Source organism: Phascolarctos cinereus, unplaced genomic scaffold (genome assembly GCF_003287225.1).
Source record: "Phascolarctos cinereus isolate Bilbo 61053 unplaced genomic scaffold, phaCin_HiC Scaffold_4;HRSCAF=312, whole genome shotgun sequence".
NCBI classification, from domain to species: domain Eukaryota; kingdom Metazoa; phylum Chordata; class Mammalia; order Diprotodontia; family Phascolarctidae; genus Phascolarctos; species Phascolarctos cinereus.
In genome coordinates, this window is record NW_027555847.1 from 726,590,873 (window position 1) to 726,612,234 (window position 21,362).

The following is a 21,362-nucleotide window of genomic DNA, read 5'->3' on the forward strand; positions in this document are numbered from 1 at the left end:
TTTTGCTTTTAAATATAGAAGCATTTTTTACTCAAATCTTATTTTGCTTCTCATTTTTCAGATAATTAATTAATTTTTAGTTTTTGACATTCACTTCCATAAGATTTTGAATTTTAAATTTTCTTTCCTCCCCACTCCCCAAGATGGCATTCAATCTGATATAGGCTCTACATATACATTCATATTAAACATATTTTCACATTAGTCATGATGTAAAGAAGAATTAAAACTAATGAGAGGAACCATGAGAAAAAAAGAAACAAAACAGAGCAACAAAAGAAAAGGAGATCAAATAGTATGCTTCTATCTGTATTTAGACTCCATAGTTCTTTCTCTGAATCTGGATAGCATTTTCTATTTTGAGTCTTTTGGAGTTGTCTTAGGTCTTTGCATTGCCTAGAAAAGTTAAGTCTATCAAAGTCAATCATCACACAATGTGACTGTTACTGTGTACAATGTTCTCCTGGTTCTGCACATTTCACTCAGTATCAGTTCATATAAGTCTTTCCAGCTTTTTCTGAAGTCTGCCTACTCATCATTTCTTATAGCATAGTAGTATTCCATTACAGTCATATACCACAACTTGTTCAGCCATTCACTGATTGATGGGCATCCTCTCAATTTTCAATTCTTTGCCATCACAAAAAGAGCTGCTATAAATATTTTTGTAAATGTGGGTCCTTTTCCCATTTTTGTGATCTCTTTGGGATACAGACCTAGAAGTGGTATTGCTAGGTCAAAGGGTATGCACAATATTATAGCCCTTTGGGGATAGTTCCAAATTGCTCTCCAGAATGGTTGAATCAGTTCACAACTTTGCCAATAATGCATTAGTGTTCCAATTTTCCCACATCTTCTCCAGCATTTATAATTTTCCTGTTTTTTTATGTTAGCCAATCTGATAGGTGTGATGTGGTACCTCAGAGTCATTTTGATTTGCATTTCTCTAATCAATAGTGATTTAGAGAATTCTTTCATATGACTCTAGGTGGCTTTAATTTCTTCCTCTGAAAACTGCCTGTTCGTATCATTTGACCGTATATTAGTTGGGGAATGACTTGTATTCTTATAGAGTCTTTAGAAGAGGCCTTTATCAGAGACGCTGGCTGTAAAAATTGTTGCCCAGCTTTCTGCTTCCCTTCTTATCTTAGTTGCATTGGCTTTGTTTGTGCAAAAAACTTTTCAATTTAATGTAATCAAAGTCATCCATTTTGCATTTCACAATGTTCTCTATCTTTTGTTTGGTCATCAATTCTTCCCTTCGCCATAGATCTGAACGGTAAACTATTCCTTGCTCTCCTAGTTTGCTCATAGTATCAGTCTTTAAATCATGTTCCCATTTTGATTTTATCTTGGTAAAGGATGTAAGATGCTGGCCTATGCCTAATTTCTGCCATACTCTTTTCCAGTTTTCCCAGCAGTTTTTCTTAAACAGTGAGCTCTTATCCCAGAAGCTGGAGTCTTTGGATTTATCAAATAGTAGATTATTATGTTCATTGACTGCTGTATCTTCCATACCTAACCTATTCCACTGATCCACCACTCTGTTTCTTAGCCAATACCAAGTAGTTTTGATGATTGCTGCTTTACAATACAATTTAAGATTTGGTACAGCTAGACCACCTTATTTTGCATTTCTTTTCATTAGTTCCCTTGGTATTCTGGACCCTTTGTTCTTCCAGATGAATTTTGTTATTTTTTTTCTAGCTATATAAAATAATTTTTGGTAGCTTGATTGGTATGGCACTGAATAAGTAAATTAATTTAGGTAGAATTGTCGTTTTTTATATTAGCATGGCGTACCCATAAGCAACTGATATTTTCACAATTATTTAGATCTGACTTTATTTGTGTGAACAATATTCAGCTTTTCTCACATAATACAAACTTTTCCTAAGGGTCTACTGTCTTAGTACAAGGAATAAAGACATTGTAGTCCTTCCATACTGTTCTCTCCATCTTTTATAAATCCATTAGGTTGTAGCAATAACTCTAAATTTTGATAGTCTCAGAAGTTTGTTAGATATTAAGCAATAAATCACCAAACCATTAACTGCCTGCTGTGGGCCAGGTGCTTGAGTTTCAAAGACAAAGAATGAAGCAATACCTATTAATAAGGGCTTTACAGTCTAACTAGATATAGCTAGTGGTACAATTTGCCTTTTTAAAAAAAATTATTTTGGTGATGTCTAGAAAATTTCTAGACTTCCATACTTTGTGTGTAAGTATGGCGGTCTCATGAGTAAATCAGTCAAATCATCCTCCCTAACTAAATCAAGCCATAATGTGCTATGCACTGATTCTTTCATCTGATGATGATATGTCTCAGTTGCTCACTACATGTAAGCAGTGAATGCACACATCTCTAGATCTGATAGGCAAGTAGCCTGGTGTAGGAGCTTGACCTCATTTTCAAGAGCCTGTACAATTCCAGGAAGCTCATTGGCATAGTAAATACTAGCAGTTGGTAGTGGAGAAAGGAGACACTATTTGAGACAAACTTCAGAGATGTGATGGATTGAATTAATCACTCTTATGGCCAAGGGAGCCTAGTCAACTGTGAAGGATTAGGAAAACTTGAACTTCTTTCTTTGGCATGCTTGTAACTCCAGCATAATGGATGACCACAGAGTATGCATTTGAAGCAAAGGACAAACCAGATGCTGGAAGGAAAGGAGAATCATAGCTCTTCAAATTTTGTAGAAGAAAAAAAACCCTACACTATACCAAAGAACAGAAGTTTAGAACTCTAGCAAAAGGATTTGCAGAGTGAATTACACCCCTCTCCCAACCTTGTTACATTTGCTCTCAAAGTTTGAGCTCATTTCTTTCTGTACTGTCTATATATAGATGCGGCCTTACTTTGGTGGTGGGAAGGAGTTCCACTTATGAATGCTCTTATGGATGAAGAGAGATGGTTTATGAAGACAGATGTTCACTGAGTGTGGTAGGGGGGATTTGGTGATGGGGGGAGGACCCTACCATAGGGTAGAGTCTTCTTTGATGCATGCAAAAATTAGTATTGTTCTGGGTATGAGACATAATGGAAAGGGGAATCTATGGGGCAAGTCCTACAAAGCAGTGGCAGAAACTGCCTGGAGGGGAAATCCTAGAATGAACAGCTTAGAAGCTTTGATTACATGAAGAATAAATGAAGGAAAGAAAAAAAAATACTATATAATTATAGGGGCCATTCATGATAGAATAAAAGTCTAGAGCATACAGAAAGACAGGATATATAATGAAGAAAGTAAGGGAAATCCTTTCTGGAAAGGGATGCAAAAAAATGACATTAAACAAACTGATGAGCAAGACTATTTGAAGGTGGGCAGATAAAAGTGGAATGTATTTGACTGAGAGGAAGAATGTAGGGAGGAGAATTATATTACTATATAAAAGGATAAAAAGGAACTAATAAAGAAAACCCCAAATAAAAAGTGGGAACAAACAGTAAGAGGGGATATGGAAGGGGAAAAGATCTAGTAGGGACAGGAAAACCTAAAAAAAGATTAAGGTAGAGTGATTAAAGGATCACAATACTGTGTTTACAACAGAAGAAGAAAAAATTATACTTTGAAAAAAACTCAATTTTAGTGATAGAGGAAATATAAACCTAACTCTTATAACTTTAAATGTGAACGGAAATAGACAATACGATAAAATGAAAAAAAGTGAAAGATTGGATAAGAAAATAAAACCCTACAATCTATTGCTTATAAGAAAGCTATTTAAAAAAGCAGAACCAGGCACAAAACTTCAGCTATATGAATTTTTATTTTTATCTGTACTTTCTTCTTATCAGTGGTGTCTTTGTGGTATATGTCGACATTGGAATCCCTGGGTCAAATGCTATGTACACTTTAGTCATTTTATTTTAATAATTTCAAATCGCTTTCAAAAATGGTCATACTGATTCATAGCTGCATCAGCAATATGCTAGCGTGCCAGTTTTCCCATAACTTCTCAAGAATATTCCTATATTTAACAATCTGATGAGATTGAGGTGAAATCTTTGTATTGTTCTGATGTGCATTTCTCTTATTACTAGTGATTTTGAGTATTCTTTCCTATAGTACTTACTATTTTTGCAGTTCTTCTATTGAGAATCATTTGTTCATATCCTTTTTTACTTATATGTTGAGGAATGATTTTTGCTTACCCATAGATGTTTATATGCACATACATGCATATATACACATGTATATATATGCCCTTGTGTATATGTATGCATGAGGTCCCAACTGGGGAAAAATCCATAAAACACAGTAAGAAAGCCATAAACTTAAACTCTGTGAAAGGTGGAAGCCTGGACATGATGACCTGTTAAAAATCAAAATTCAGACACTGAGTCATAACTCAGGTACTGTGATCGATGAAAGTTATAACACGAATACCATGACCCATATGTGACCAGTACATGATCCATACACAAACCTGTGTTTGGGCATTTTACCCAATAACATTGACTTAATGCCCAAGCTCATTACTAAACAGAAACCCAAAACATCCACCAATCAATGACAACGTATTCTATTGCTCTTCTTCCAATTTTTTTTTTCTATAATTATCACTGGGCTTTCCTGGGGCTTCTAAGTGAGGGGATTGATCCATTATTGAGACTGTTTTCATCTGGCAGCCACTCCAGAATGGCCTTCATTGTAAGTAATCCATTATGATTAGTAAAACCATTTATTGAACTCTATATTTAATCGTAATGGAGCCCTCAGTCTCTTTCTAAATTAACTGCTCTGATTGAGGAAGCCAAGAATATCCCAGTGCATAAGGATTCCCCAGCCAGGGAAATTCCAGACCCTACAGTATGCATATATGCAAGTGAGTACATATGTATGTGTGTATCCAGTGGTGTTAAACTCAAATAGAAACAGATCATTGAAAGCCACATATTGACTTAAAAAACCACAAATTATCATTATTTATGAAATATTATACTTTGATTTATTTCACTGAACTTTTCCTAATGACATTATGATCTGGTTCTGGCCACATTAGTATGTTGGCCAGGCTGCATGAGGCCCACAGACAATGAGTTTGCAACTTCTGGTGTATACAAAATTCTTATCTAAGAAATAAATTCAATAAAAATATTTTCTTATTCATCCACTTCCCTTAATATTTTATATAAGAGGCTGCAACTCATTTTATGAATGCTTGCTCTCTTCAACTTTGTTTCTTGGATTCCCTAGGTTTTTTCAAGACAGAAGTTGATTCCTGTCTTTTGCAGGAAGGCTTTTATAGTCTAATCAGATGCTTTTCCCCTCTTTTCTGAGTTTACCTTTATCTGTTCTGTATATATTATCTATGTACTAATGTTTATATATTCTCTTCCCCTTATAATATGACTTCCTTGAATAGAAGGGGTATCTTTGTGTTTCTTTATATCCCCACTATTTAGTACAATTCCTGGAACATAGTAACCTCTGGATGAATGTTTGTTATCTTACTGACAGACGTGTGTGTTATACAGTCTGTCCTTCCCTCCAAAGACTGTGGATCACTGCCATATTGTTTTGTGTGATGTAGATAGGTATTTCAACACAACAAAAGGATAAGTGGCAAAGGCCTAATGCAACTTAGGGCCAAATCCAGAAGGCATCTTCCAAAGAATTACCAATCTTCTTTAATTCATTTCTGAGTGGGATAGAGACCACTTACCCAAATAAAAATTCAGAGGTTTCTCTCAGTGGAAACAGAAGTTTTATTTTAGCAAGAATTGGGCATCACCTACCCAGGGCAGACTGGAGTAGGGAGGCAGGATACAAGCAGCAAGCAAGCAGTTATATACCCTTAGACAAACAACTCTAAGAAAAACCGCCCTCCCACTTGTTTACCTGAATCTCTTTATCCCCAGGCTGAGGTAAGAGACAAACAACTTTACCCAGGAACTAAGAGATACATTTTACCCAAAACAAGTTTGGAAGCTAGCAGATTGCCTTATTTGGCAAAGATAAGGCTGGGGTAGTGGTTACAAAACAAGGGAGGGGGTAGGCAGCTGGTGTGGGACTTTATTTTCCCCAAAATGTAAGATTTACAGGAAAGTGAAACTTGGGCCCAGCTCATGCTAAAACTTTACTACATTTTTGGAGCATAGCTTCCATTTTATATGAGAAACTTTCAGTTGTCCCACACAGTTTCCATGTCCTGAAAAGCATCTGTTTCAGGGCCCAAATGCACCTCTATAACCTAGGAATACATATCTCCTATCCCACCCAAAGCCTGCTGTATATTTGCCCCAAGACAACTGGTATCTTCCCCTGTTCCGTTTTGTCTGGAGCCACCACCGCCATCTCATGTGCCTGAGGACTTGGTTATCAGTTGGCTGTTGTCCTTTGTCCTTGAAGAAGACCCAAATGACATCACTATGCCAGAGTCAAGTTGTAGTGTGTCTGACTGTAGCTGATCAGATCGGTATGAGTTCAGAATGCTCTACCACAGGTTGGGCACAAATAGCCCATGGGAATATTTGAGGTGGATTCTGTAAACTTGTGCATCTCGTGTTTCTTGTGAGCTCCTTCGATTCTGCTTTTCTCGTACAGCACGGCATCTTCTCTGATGCTGAGAAGTCTTATGCCAGGGTCTCCCACGTCACACAGTCAAATCCAAAATTAAGAAAGACCTTGAGAGTGCCCTTGTATCGCTTCTTCTCACCACCATGGGAGCAGTTGTCCTGTGTGAGTTCTCTATAAAACAGTCTTTTTGGCAGGCATATGTTTTGCAATCGAACAGTGAGGCCAGCCCGTCAGAGTTGTGCTCCCTGCAGTAGAGATCTTCTCACTTAGTTAAGAAAAAATTTCCCCATCTAATCTTTAAGCATCCCCAGGTGATTTATTTCCCACCCATTGTAAAAGGTGCTTCCAATTCTAAAATTTTCTGATTCTGTAATCCTGTAACCTCCTTAAGAGGTTTAGTAATGTGAGGTCATTGATGAACAGAGGCAAAGAATGATTTTAATATGTTATCTCTCACTTATTTTCTACATTTTCTACATTGAAGTTTTAAATGTTTTTTTTTGTTTTTTGTTTTTTGTTTTTTTTTTTACTATTGGAGTGTGATTCTTACATATTCTGTACATATAATAGGGTGTCACACTAGTGGAGTTTATAATAAATGACCCAAATAACCCAGCTCACAGTGATTCTGAAAAGGTCAGGGTCTCCCATGACAGAGTTCTTAGAGGGAATACAGAAACATTTAATTTGTGATGTTCTTCCCTTTCTAGATAATTTATCAAAATATCACTTTAAAATATGGCAAGAGATAGGGATGAAAGAATATCCAGCATATACTATGGGTACCCATATTTCCTTAAAACCTATGTTACACTAAAGTGTTCTAGTGAATGTTGCACCTAAGATGTCCATAAACTCAGCACCACACCATCACAAATATTTTGCAAAGAACATACCCCTCCACACTCCAGCTAAGTATCCCATTGAACTTGAAACCATAAGGCTTTTGCAAATATTCAAAAATTTACAAAGAGATAGGGCAAGATAGCTACTTTTTTATTTTGTAGGTTTCATTTTGAATAGTAAAGTGAACGTCATGCTCTAACCATTCATTCAAGCCACTTGCCCTTAGCTCACAACTTTTCACTAACTCACCTTGTTTCTATATATCCTATTGTTCAGGTGGTGATAGAGCTGTTATGTTACCCTAGAGCAAAACACCAGTTAATTTTGTCCAGTGGGTGTAGGAGGAAAACTACCTGCAGACACTTACTCATCTGATTAGAGATCTCCCCCTCAGGGCACAGAGAACAGTTGAAACAGCAGATGGGCTGTCCCTCCAGAGGGTTTTGCCTGAATCCGGGACCACAGCTCTCACTGCACATGGAACAGGGAATCTAGTGACAAGGGAGAAAATGCGTGATGGTTTTGGATATTAACAGAACAGAGGATGGTATATCATTATCAGAGAATGAATGATATTGATTTGGGGCAAAGAAAGGTTATTCTGTAGGCGAAACATGAGAATTGCTCATACATCAATGGAATGTGGCTAGAAGAAGCACTGGTCTGGGCTAAAAACTGAGACCCGAATGCTAGTCCCATTTCTGCCACTTGCTGTGGAAAACTGGCCGAAACTTTTAAACTTCATAGACTTTAATCATTTGTAAAATGAGGAATTTGAACAAGATGTTATCTCAGGGTTCTTATTTATCTAACACTTTGTAATGCTCAGTGTCAACTGTGTTTTTTTAATGGTTATGATACAAGTTACTGAAGGAAATATAAGTGATTGACTTAAATATATTTAATCAGTCTGCATGTAGGATGCCGATAACTCAAAGATGATGCTGACTTCCTTGTTCATTTTAATGGGAAAGGGAAACTTCACAGTCCTATAGAGAAACAAGTTGGGCTCAGAAATGGAATGAGTTTTGGAAATTAGATGTCAAACTCATTGCTTGGCTCCATAGAGGTATGGTGATTGAATGAACCATTTTCAGTGAATTAAGATGGATAGTTGGGTGTTATCATTCACAACAGTGCCAGATAGTTGACAAAAACACTGACCTTTGGATCATAGGACATTGGATCAATCACTACCTTTGTTATGTCTCAGTTTCTTGTTTCTGTCAAAAGACATGACTGAGCAAGATGAGCTTTAAAGTCCATTTCATCTTTATCTATAATGGTGCTAATGATCCCAAGTTTAAAATCACCTAATGGATTGCTTATTTGACTTTTTTTTCCACCAACAAGTTTGCTGCAAAGGGAAAAGAAACCAGGGTCCAAGAAAGATTTTCTACCCATGAAGAAAGGGATGTAGAGTGAACTATGCAGGGTAAAATTTGTTCCCCTGATTAGATAATCAGATTGATATTGCAATTATTTCTGACCTCATAATATGTAAAGCCCCATACTATGGCCTCCTCATTAATGGTGAAATCTTGGCCAGGCTCAGCCTTGGGGATAAACTGTCCGACTTTCACCAGAGCTTCAGCGTCCATACTGAAGGTTACATAGTTCAGGATGTTATATTGAGCCTCGGGGTTTCTATCCTCATCCATAAAAACCTAGTCACCAGCACTGTTGTTAAACTGGATATTCTTTAGAAATGAGTAGAGCTGTAAGAGAAGAGAAACCTCAATGAATGCCTGGTGCCTGAGGTTAGTAAACCCCTAGAAGAAAAACCTGTGAGTTGCTCGGAATTCATTCCATAGTGAACAAGATTTTATTAAGCACATATTTTATGTTTTAGCTTTAGGGTTTTTTTAAATTAATTTATTTATTTTTAGTGTTCAATATTCACTTCCACAAGATTTTGAGTTCCAAATTTTCTCCCCATCTTGTCCCTCCTGCCACCCCAAGATGGCATGCATTCTGAGTACCCCTTCCCCTAATCTGCTCTCCCTTATATCTCTTCCCCCCTTCTCTTATCCTCTTCCCCTTCAATTTTCTTAAAGGGCAGGATAGATTTCTATACCCCATTTCCTGTATATCTTATTTCCCAGTTGTATGTGAAAACAATTTTTTTAAACATTTGTTTTTAAAACTTTATATTCCAAATTTTCTCCCTTCCTCCTTCCCCACCCGCCTTCATTGAGAAGGCAAGCCACTTGATACAGGTTATACATGTGTAGTCATGCAAAACACTTCCATAGTAGTCATATTGTGAAAAACTAAGTAGATTTCCCTTAATCATATCCTGCCCCCCATTTATTCTGTTCTCTCTTTTGACCCTGTCACTCCTTAGAAGTGTTTACTTCTGATTACCCCCTCCCCCAATCTGCCCTCCCCTCTATCATCTCTCTACTCTCTTGTCCCCTTCCCCCCATATTATATGTTTTAGCACCAATAGAAGAAATAAAGATTCAAAGGAAGATAGAGAAAAGACGCAGATAAATAAAAACATATTTTGTCCCTTATAAGCTTTGTTCAATTTCTATGCTTACATATGTGTTTAGGTTCCTGAAGAAGGCTCTATCTTTCCCTTAAGCATTCAGGCATGTTGGTGAAGGATTCTTGGTTTCTCTCTCCACTGCCCTCAGTTTCAGCTTCTCCCCCATTCTATCATGCTCTACCAAAAGTTAATCAACAGTGATTAGTGCCCCATTACATTTAACCTATTAACATCAGTTAACTTTTACAAAAGAGTACTTATTTCAAAGTTATCACAGGAATAGCTATTACAGGTCATTTCCCTCTGAAATACAAGTTGTATTACAATTTCCCATCTATAACTTCAATCCTTAGGAAAATAGGTTCATACTTAAAGCATTTGCCTCCTATCCACCCTGGTACTTTTCTGTCTTGCTGCCTTGGAAGTTCTACCTCGTCTCCATTAGACATATCTTCCTCTGAAAACTGCAGTCAAATCAAATCAAATCAAACTACTATTGCCTCTGGAAAGTTCTGGTCAATGTACTGCCCTGTTGCACCACTCACCACTCCTGTGACTTCTCAGAACAAAAGGAACCCAGCCTTCACTGATTTTCTGGACTAAGCCACCAGGTCTTACCTGACTTCTGACTGCATCCTGCCCATAGTGGCCCTCCCATGGTGCTGCCTCATATTACAAAGTCAGTTCCCTTCCATCAGTACAAACTCTTGCTTTGAATCCATCAAACTACAGGTGTCACTTAACTCTTATGATAGCCAGATGTATCTGTTCTTTAGAAAAAGACACTTGTTAGCCTGATGTAGTGACTCTAGTTCTGGAATTTCAGTCACTGGGAGAATGGGAAGGAGAGAAGACCTTTTGACATTATTTGAGTCATTATCCAAAGTCACCTTCATCCCTCCATAATAAGGAAAGTATTGTCTCTACTCAAATACATATTCAAGTGATGTATTATGACACTGCATGGAGACTTCAAGCTCAATATTGATTTCTTCCAAATTACTTGGGTTAATTCTGATAAAAAATTCCTTTATATTTTCCTGAATTATCCAGATAAAAGCCTGACTTAACTCTCATTCTTCTCAGATATGGGAGGATAATATTGCCACTATTGGAACAAATGCCTTCGACTTGTTCATTTCTGTGATAATTTTGTAGGCATTGCTCATCTTCAGGTCTCTAGACTCAACCTGTCTCAGCTGCTTTTGATGTTACATTTTATTTTGGGAATTTCTTGGACTGAGAGATCTTCTATTAGATCACATAGCTGGTTTGCAGAATATAACAGGGGGTAGTCTCATTTCATTCTGCCCTACTTGGACCAGTCTGAGTCAGTGTCTTCAGTGTGAGGCAGTGCGATGTATGAAATCATTATTTCAAGTATGAAGGATCAGAGGGCTTAGAATATGATATTCTGGAGGCCCGAGGAGCTAGGATTACCACCAGGCATCATCTGCCCAGCAAACCCTATCATAATACTTCATGGGGAAAAAATGGATATTCAATGAGATAGAGGACTTTCAAGCATTCTTGATGAAAAGACATTGCTGAATATAAATTTTGACTTTCAAATACAAGACTCAGGAGAATCATAAAAAGATAAATAGGAAAGGGGAATCATAAGGGACTTAATAAGGTTAAACTGTAGGCTAGCAAAATAACATCATTTATACATATGAAATAATGAAAACCTTACTTCCACATTAGCCGTATCAGAAAAATGGAAAAAAAAACTGAGAAAATACTTCATTTTTGCACTCAGATTTCTTCAGTTCTTTCTTTACAAGTGGATAGTATTTTACATCATGAATTCCTTGAAATTGTCTTAGATCATTATGCTGATCAGAGTAGCTAATTCTTTCACAATTGATTATCATTTGCAACACTGCTGTTACTGTGCATAATGAAATCCTGGTTCTTCTCACTTCACTTTGCATCAGTTCTTATGATCTTGCCATGTTATCTTCTGAAACCACCCCCTCATCATTTCTTATAGCACAAAAGTACCCCATCGTAATCATACACCACAACTTTTTCAGCCATTCTTCAGTTAATGATCATTCCCACAATTTCCAATTCTTTGCTACCAAAAAGAGCTACTATATATATATTTTTAAAATATAGATATTTTTCCTTTTTTTAATCTAATTGGGATGCAGACCTAGTAGTGCTAAGCCCTACTTTAACAAAGAGTTAAAAGTCAAATAATAGGCTGAAGAAATGAGCAAACAATGGGAAAACTGACTAGAGAAAGTTACTATGGTGACAAGGAAGATCAAAACACACACTCAGAAGTAGACAACATAGTCAAGGCTCCTACATTTAAAGCTTCCAAGAAAAATATGAATTGGTCTTAAGCCATGGAAGAGCTCAAAAGGGATTTTGAAAAGCAAGTAAGAGAGGTAGAGGTAAAATTGGGAAGAAAAGGAGACTGATGCAAGAAAATAATGAAAAATGAGTCAACAGATTGGTAAAGGGGCCACACACACACACACACACACACACACACACACACACAAAACTGAAGAAAAGAGCACAAATAACAGACTAGGTCAAATGGTAAAAGAAGTCCGAAAAGCCAATGAGGAGAAGTATGCCTTAAAAAGCAAAATTGGCCAAATGGAAAGAGAGGTCCAAAAGCTCACTGAAGAAAATAATTCCTTAAAAATTAAAATGGAGCAAATAGAAGCTAATGACTTTATGAGACATCAAGAAAAAATAAAATAAAACCAAAAAAATGAAAAGAAACATAGAAAACAATGTGAAATATCTCATTGGAAAAACAAATGACCTAGAAAATAGATCCAGGAGAAATAATTAAAAAATTATTGGACTACCTGAAATTTATGATAAAAATATTAGCCTAGCTATCGTCTTTTAAGAAATTATCAAAGAAAACTGCCCTAACATTTTAGAACCAGAGGGTAAAATAGAAATCAAAAGAATCTACTAATCACCTCTTGGAAGAGATCCCAAAATTAACACTTCCAGGAATGTTATAGCCAAATTTCAGTGTTCATACACTTAAACTTCACTCATAGAAATTGGTTCAAAGAGGGAAAATACATACTCACACAGTTGGATATAAAAATCTAACTTACCCATCAGGACATTAGGAGGATAAGGGGATAAGAGAAAAGGTGTGTGATGAAAGGGAGGATAGATTAAAGGAGGTAGTCTTCAGAAGAAAAACAGACTTTTGAGGAGAGGGAAGATGAGAGAGAGAAAGGCAAATAGAAGAAAATAGGATTTAAGAAAACACACAGATGGCAAACCTAATGGTGTTTATGAATGGGATTGGCTCACTCACAAAACAAAAGCAGATAGCAGAAGGATTAGGACCCAAAATCCAACAATATATTGTTAAAAAGAGACACACTTGAAACAGACACAAAGTTAAAGCAAAGGGCAGGATCTGAATCTATTGTGCTTCATCTGAAATAAAAAGGCAGAAATGGAAATCATGATCTTATGCAAATAAAAAAATAGACTCAATTAAAAGAAATGATCACGAAAACTACATTTTGCTAAAAAAAAAAACACCATAGACAATGAAGTAATATTAAAATATTTATTGAAAGTTTCTCTGGTAAAGGCCTCATTTCTCAAATATATTGGGAACTGAGTCAAATTTATAAAAACAAGACCCATAATTCAATTGACAAATGGTCAAAGGATATGAAGGCAGTTTTCAGATGAAGAAATGGTTCTAAATATTGATTAGAGCAATGCAAATTAAAACAACTCCCAGGTATCACCTCATGCTTATCAGATTGGCTAGCATGACAGAAAATGAAAATGACAAATCTTGGAGGGGATATGTAAAAATGGGGACACTAATGCACTGCTGTTGGATTTGCAACCTGGTCCAACCAGCTTGGAGAATTTGGAACTATTTGGAACTATTCCACCTGGGAGATAAAACTGTACATATCGTGTGATCCAGTAATATGATTATTAGGTCCACATCACAAAGATATCAACAAAAAGGGAAAATGATGTATACATACAAAAATATTTATAGCAACTCTTTTTGTGGTGGCAAAGAAGAATTGAGGGGATATTCACCAATGGGGGAATGGTTCAACATGGAACATGTGATTGTGATAGAAGGCAATTGTGCTGTAAGAAATGGCAAAGTGGATGACTTCAGAAAAATTTGGAAAGACTTACGTGAACTTATGCAAAGTGAAGTGAGTGTAACTGGGAGAATGATGTACATGATAACAGCAATGTTGTTATAATGATCAACTATGAAAGACTTAGATACTTTGAGCAGTACAACAATCCAACAATTCTAAAGGACCTATGATGAAAAATACTGTCCATCTCTGGAGAAACAAGTTATGAGTTCTGATTGCTGATTGAGCCATGCTTTTTCAACTTTATTTTTCTTCCTTTTGTTTTTTTCAACATGGCTAATATACAAATATGTTTTACATGACTTCACAAGTAATTGAAATCATATTCTTTGTTCTCAATGTGTGGGAGAAGAGATGGATGGAGGGAGAGGATTTGGAAGTCAACATTCTAAAAAAATAGAATGTGAAAAATAATGCATGTAATAAATACTGATAAGCATGGAAAGATCTATATGAACTGATACAGAGTGAAATAAACAAAGCCAATATACACAGCAATTACAGCAATGTAAATGAAAAGAACAATGGATTCCTCCCAAAATCAAAAGCAAATATAACAAATTAATAAAGATCATGCAGGACTCAGAACAAAGACATGTGAGAAGAGACCCCCAGCCTACTCCTTCGTGGAGGTAAGACATCCACAGGTGTTACACATTGCATTGGTTTTTAGACTTTTCAAATTCATCAATCAGTTGTGTTGATTTATTTTTTCTCTCTAAAAAAATCTATTTGAGGGGCAGCTAGGTGGCACAGTGGGTAGAACATCGGCCCTGGATTCAGGAGGAGACCTGAGTTCAAACCGGCCTCAGACACATAACACTTACTAGCTGTGTGAACTGGGGCATGTCACTTAACCCTGTTGCCTAGCCAAAAAAAAAAAATACTTGTCATATGAGATGGATTTTGAGGAGGGATTTGGGAGGGAATTATGGGATAATATAATGATGTAAGAAACAGAAAATGTCAATAAAATAATATGTTGTCATCTTAAATTCCACATGTCTAAAACTGAACTCGATATCTTCTTCCTCCCTCCAATCCTTCCTTTTAACTTCCTTATTACTGTTGAGGGTACCATTATACTCCTACTCACCCAGGCTCCCAAGTAGGTGTCATCCTTCACTCCCCATTCTCTTTTATTCACCAATATCCACTCTGTTACCAAATTCCACTGATTTTACATTCATAGCATCTCTCATATTCACCATCTTCTCTCTTCTGGCTTTGTAACCACCATGGTTCAGGCCCTCATCACTTCAACTGTGGACTATTACAATAATGACACAGTTGATCTGCCTACTACAACTATTTCCCTACTACAGTACTTTCTCCACTCAGGTGTCAAAAAGATTTTATGAACTTTCAAATTCGACTTATCACTGACAAATTCCAGTGACTATAACCTCCAACATAAAGTGTAAAATGCTGTTTTGTTTTTTTTTTTGTTTTTGCTTCAGAGTCCCCCATGACCTGTCTCCTACCTTTCTAAAAATATTACAGGAGCCAGTGACACTGGCATCCTTGCTGTTCCTCAAACAAAACACCCCATCCATTTGGCCTTCGGCATTCTGGTTAACTTCCATGCCTGGAATGTTCTCCTTCCTCATCTATGCATCCTAAATTACCTAGCTTCTTTCAGGTCTCAGCTAAAACTCCATACTCTATAGGACATTCTTCTGTATTTTAATGCCTTCCCTCAGTTGATTATTTCAAATTTATGTTTCACATATCTTGCTTGTACAACCTTGTTTGCATGTTATGTCCTACATTAGACTAAACTATTTGAGAGGAAAGACTGTCTTACTTTTATTTGTGTTCCCAACCCTTAACACAGTGCCTGTTACATAGTAGGTATTTAATAAACATTTGTTGACTGAATGATTGCTAGCTCAAATAAACTTTGGGAGGATCCCAAGCCATGCACTTCCTCATCAGGTCACCATTGCATGGCAGTGGGAAACACATAGCTTTAAAGGAATATTACCTGCCATGGGTGAGGCACCCAGCTTTCTCCTTTACCATGGATCTTTCTTCTGATTTCATCAGGAACATTTCATGGACAGTCCAAGCCACAGCATAGACAGCATTGTAGATGGTGTAACTCAAGTCAGACATGGTCATGTCAAAAGAAGCAAAGGCAAAGTCTCCAAGGAAGCATTTAGCGAACATTCTTTTTGCTTCCATTTTTCAGGTTCTTCTGTACATCCGAATGTTGAGTGCCAGAATTCTTTCAGTACAATGTCCTCTGAGTATTTAGCAGGGTTCACAGTCCTAAGAAAAGGCCTAAAACCAGGAACTTCCCTTGTTAGGTGTGAAAATGTAAGTGCCCCATGGAAATTGTAGCCATCAGTATATTGTGGTCTCATGGTAATGTCCCAGTGAGAGGTGGTGACCCACACCTTCATAATTGAGAGAAGAGGAATTTGTGAAAATCTCAAGATCATTAATGAGTCTGTGTCACCATGAACAAAAATCACTTTGGATGTTGACTCCATGATCCTGGGCATGAATGTCACCTGTGATTCTGTGTGTCTTCTCTCACTGACAGGGATCTTTTCTGTGATGGACACACAGACACCATTATTTGCCATCTCCACTGTCATTTCCCGAAGGAATTCCTCACCTCTCAGGTCATCCACTGTCACCAGGGCCACCCATGTCCACTCAAAATGAGTCATCAATCTGACCAGACCTTTATATAGGGAAGAGTCCGTGGGGGCCATCTGGTAAAGGGAAGGAAACTGAGCCTTGTCACTCAGGACAAGTGGCCCAAAGGTGATCTGGATGTGAAAGAAACATGGGAAAATCTGAGATCTAAGAATATGACCTTGATGAATGTGTAAATGTGGGGTTGAAACCAATCAACTCCATTGCAGATGTGACATTTTAACTAGATGAGACCATTTCTCAATTAATCGAAGACTTAGATTAACTGTGAAGTCACCTTTGAAGTCATTGAATGAAATGAAAGGAAGCTGAACAGTAAAAATGTTTCAACAGCATGAAAAATTTGTTCATGACCTTAGACATCATCTGTAAATTATCAGAGACCCTATTACATAATTTGCTGTTTTCATTACCCAAACATTTTGAGTAAGCTCAATTTTTCCTCAACCAAAAAGAGGCCAAGAATTAACTAGAGACAAATAAAAATGTAATGTTAAGCAATTTACTTGTAAATATTAGGATTTTTTTTTCACTAACTGTGGACTCTGTGATTATAATGCAATTCATCACAGTTGTCTTCAACAAACTCCCTAAAACTGAAGAGAAAGAAACCACCTAAATATACACTTAAATAGGCTGGCTATTTTAATGATGTAAAAATTAGTCATGTAAAAGTACTGATTATCACCATATTATTTTTTCTTTGTCAGGTGAAAGGCTGTAGATTTCAAAATACACTCCATTGCCAAAGGTGTTTTATTTTTCCCATATCTTTGTATTTACTCATTTCTCTGTGTCATTTAAAAGACAAGTGTTTATTGAAGAAAGAAATATCTAATTCTTCTATTTTGCCTACTGAATAATGTGTGCATTCCCTCTCCTGCCCAAATGACACTAGGCTATTTTTCTACTTCTTGTTGCTCTTATTCTATGGTAGAAGGCTAATATTAATGTATCTTAATTTTATTTGGGCTATTTGTATGCAAAAATAAATCAAAATTGAATAGCATATGCATGGATGTTTTTGTGTATATGTATTTTGATGAGACCAAGAGTGTAATTAATATCCTAGTGAAATCTTCTGTGTTTAAGTGTTTACTCAGAGTTAAGCAATCTGGTGATTTTCTTATTGAAAGTGGAGTATGGATTTTTGCTTATTAAGACATTTAAGGAAAAAAAAACTATAGTAAAAATCTGAGATACATGCAAATACCATCACTGTGATTCTGAAAATGTTAGCTTACACATTTGGGTTCAGCACTGGTATGCCTAAACATAAAATATTAAGTCAGCTCATTCAGAAAGCCATACCTAGCTGGACCATGGGTAAATTTCACTCAATTAAAAAATTCCTTACCACCACACAATGTTTGACACTTACTGAACTTGAGAAATGATATTTTTTTTTTGCATCAAACAAAAAGACCAGAGTTAAATGTAAATTTAAAGTTAGGCAATTTCTTCTGGAAATTGGTGGGCTGGGGGCTTGGTGCAATGGGACTAAACTCATAATATTTTATCTAAATAAATTGTCTAAAAGTGAATAAGAAGAAATCTTATGAACCTTAGGATCAGTTGGATTTTCTTGTAGTCTTCAACATGCCAATTATTGCAAAAGGACCTTATAATTAATTGAAGAAAACTACAAACTTGCCATTATCTTATTTTTTAATCAGAAAGATTGTGGATTTAAACACATTCACTGTAATAGGAAAGGTTTTTATTTCCCCAACTTCCAAATTTATCCTTCTTTCTGAGAAATCTAGGACAACTGTTACTTGAAGTAAAAGATGTTAATTCTTCTATTATTTTTGCTTCCATGAGAGTCTTCACCCTCCTTCCCAAAGATACCTGGATGTGTTTCTACTCCTTGTATTAGTTCTTAGGGCAGTATTGATTATTAGGCTAAATTTTTTATAACTTATTGGTGATGAGAATTATGTTTTTATGCAAGAAACCCAAAACTCGATGATTTGTGCATATTTTGATGAGGCCAAGGTTATGATTAACATGTGTGTTTGTTTGCCATTTTAAATGTTGCATGTAATCTGATGGTCTCATGATTTTTCTCAGTTGAAATCAGATTTACCCAATTGAATTAACCCAACTGAAATTAGGATATACCTTATCCATAGACACAAGTAATGTTAATGAAGAGATGTGGAATATATCCAAATGCTGGGATTGTGATGCTTCATATGGTAATTTACCTATTCATATTCAGAGATTATTTACTTGGACATTGAATATTAAGCCAACTACATAAGAAAGCCATGGGTAACTGTACAATAATATCTCATACGCAGTTTAAAAGTTATATTTCATTACAACAAGCACTTTTATTATGTTGGACCTTTACTGAGCTTGATAAATGAGGATATTATGACTACAGGACTTATACACAAACCAATTTTTTTCCTAACTTGCCAAAAGATGGCATTAAACTTGAAACATTGTAGATTCCAAGTTGAACACTAGAATCTATCGTGTAATGACTTGACTACATATTGAATCATGTTTGCATTTTAAGTTAATATACAATCACTTTAACTAGTACCTGGATGATTCATGCTCGTTTTAAAAAAGAATCACTGAGAAACAATAAGCAGTCACTAAGGATAAATTCATGTTCAAATAACCTCTGCAATTTTCAAAAATTACATTATCTAATTAGTGGATTAGGGAACTGTAATATACATAATATATTGTAATATAATTGTAATACAGATGTAATATAACATTTTATGAACATTGTCATTATATATTTGTGTAGAAATTGCTCAAATAATATCAATTGACGTGAGGAGCCTGATATAGTTTTACTCTTGGATGAAAAAATCACATTTAAAGTCTGTTGAGTGTTTCACAGATATATGTCTGGAAGATAGTATCTGCAGAGTCCCATGTAGCTCCCTCACTGATCTTTCCATTTCAATATGTTTAGTCATAGCTTGTATGAAGACACAGAGAAAGGGAACAATCATGATCAAAATGGCATTTCCAAACTAGAACTAATTCTTCCCTTGTTGAGTTGTTATAATCACGTCTGACTTTTTGTGATCCCACTTGGCATTTTCCTGGCAAAGATACTGGAGTTGTTTTCCATGTCCTTCTCCAGTTCATTTTTACAGGTGAAGAAACTGATTCAAACAGGGTTCAGTGACTTGTGAGAGTGACACGTCTAATAAGTGGCTGAGGCTGGCTTTGAACTCACAAAGATGAGTCCTCCTGACTACAGGTCTGGCACTTAATCCACTGCACCACCTATCTGTCTCAATAATTAATAACAAAGATTATTAAAGTGAAATTTAAAATGGAAGAATTTTAAATCTTGTATAAAAAATGTCTAAAGGGAAAAAAATCAAGTAAAGCTTAATGGATTGGCACAAAGTGAGAGAAGCTGCGTCTGTTAGCAATATATGTGGAAAACTTGGAGTTTTTTAGCTTGACCACAATATTCTAAAATAATGACCTAAAAGATATTTTATTTTAACTGCTCTAGATCTCCAGACAACTGGATTTAAGAGTTTCATTGGTCTGTGGATCTGAGAGGCAGCATCATATGATGGACAGAGAACTGTCCTTAGAGGCAGAGAGACCTGTGATAATGGCCCACTTCTGATTACAACTACTGTGTGATTCTGCACAAGCCACCCAATTTCTCACTGATCCCAGCAACTCTCTAAGACTATAAATTGGATATTTTTCCTGCCTGCATTGGTAGATGTTTCTCCATACAGGTCATTCCCTATAAAAATGAAATCCTTGGTATGCCTTATAGAATACCTCAACTTGTCACCTACAGTGTAAGTTTCATTTCCAGGCAATATATTTTTGTTTGAAAAAGACACTACCAAAATAGAATGTATCCAGAGGAGAAGAACACAGGTGTGGGCAGTCTTAAACTCCTTTAATATGATAAACTGTACATGACCTAAGGATCTTTAATTCAGAATAAAGAAGACTTGGGTAAAAAAATGATAGCTGTCAACAAATATCAACAAAATGTCAACAAAAGTGTTAACATGAGAGAGGCCTTACTCTTGATCTGTATAACGTCAGATGGCGAAGTAGCAACAAATGTTGGAAGCTATAGGGAAGGAGATTTATTATAAAAATTCATTGTGAACTTAATCACTATTATCAGTGTGGAGCAGTGGAAAGGTTTGCCTCAAAATGAATGGAACTCTACAGTACAAAAATGAGCAGGAAATGCCTGGATGACTATGTAATGGATGGATGTAGTAGGCTGATCATTCAATAAGCATTGATTAAGTACCTCCTATGTGCCAGGATCTGTGCTAAATACAGGGGATACAAGAAGCAAAATATAGTCTTTGCCCTCAAAAAACTTATAATCCAATGGGGTAAAAAAGAAGCAAACAAATATATATATATATAAAAAAGCTATACAGAAAATAAATAGGAAACAATTAACAAAGGGAAGCACAAGAATTATGAGGGATTGGAAAGACTTTCTGTAGAAAGTAGGATTTTAATTGGTACTGAAGGAAACCTATAGGTAGAGATGAGGATGCATACCAGACAGAGGAGACAGCCAGCCAGAAGAAATGTCTGGAACAGAGATATGGAGCATTTTCTTCATTCAATAAAAAGAAGGCCAGTGTCACTGAATCAAAGAGCATGTGGTGGGGAGTACGGTATAAGGCGACTGGAAAGATA

At 36.2% G+C, this 21,362-nt stretch overlaps 1 protein-coding gene across 1 annotated transcript in view; it reads right to left on the reverse strand.

The window, feature by feature from the left end:
* The window catches only part of LOC110202524 (vomeronasal type-2 receptor 26-like), an 86,885-nt gene that overhangs the window by 1,175 nt on the left and 64,348 nt on the right, over positions 1-21,362 (reverse strand). The window contains 5 exon segments of the mRNA XM_020978728.2: positions 7,741-7,864; positions 8,864-9,091; positions 15,997-16,028; positions 16,031-16,141; positions 16,144-16,792. Of these exon segments, the coding sequence (XP_020834387.1) occupies positions 7,741-7,864; positions 8,864-9,091; positions 15,997-16,028; positions 16,031-16,141; positions 16,144-16,792 (1,144 nt within the window).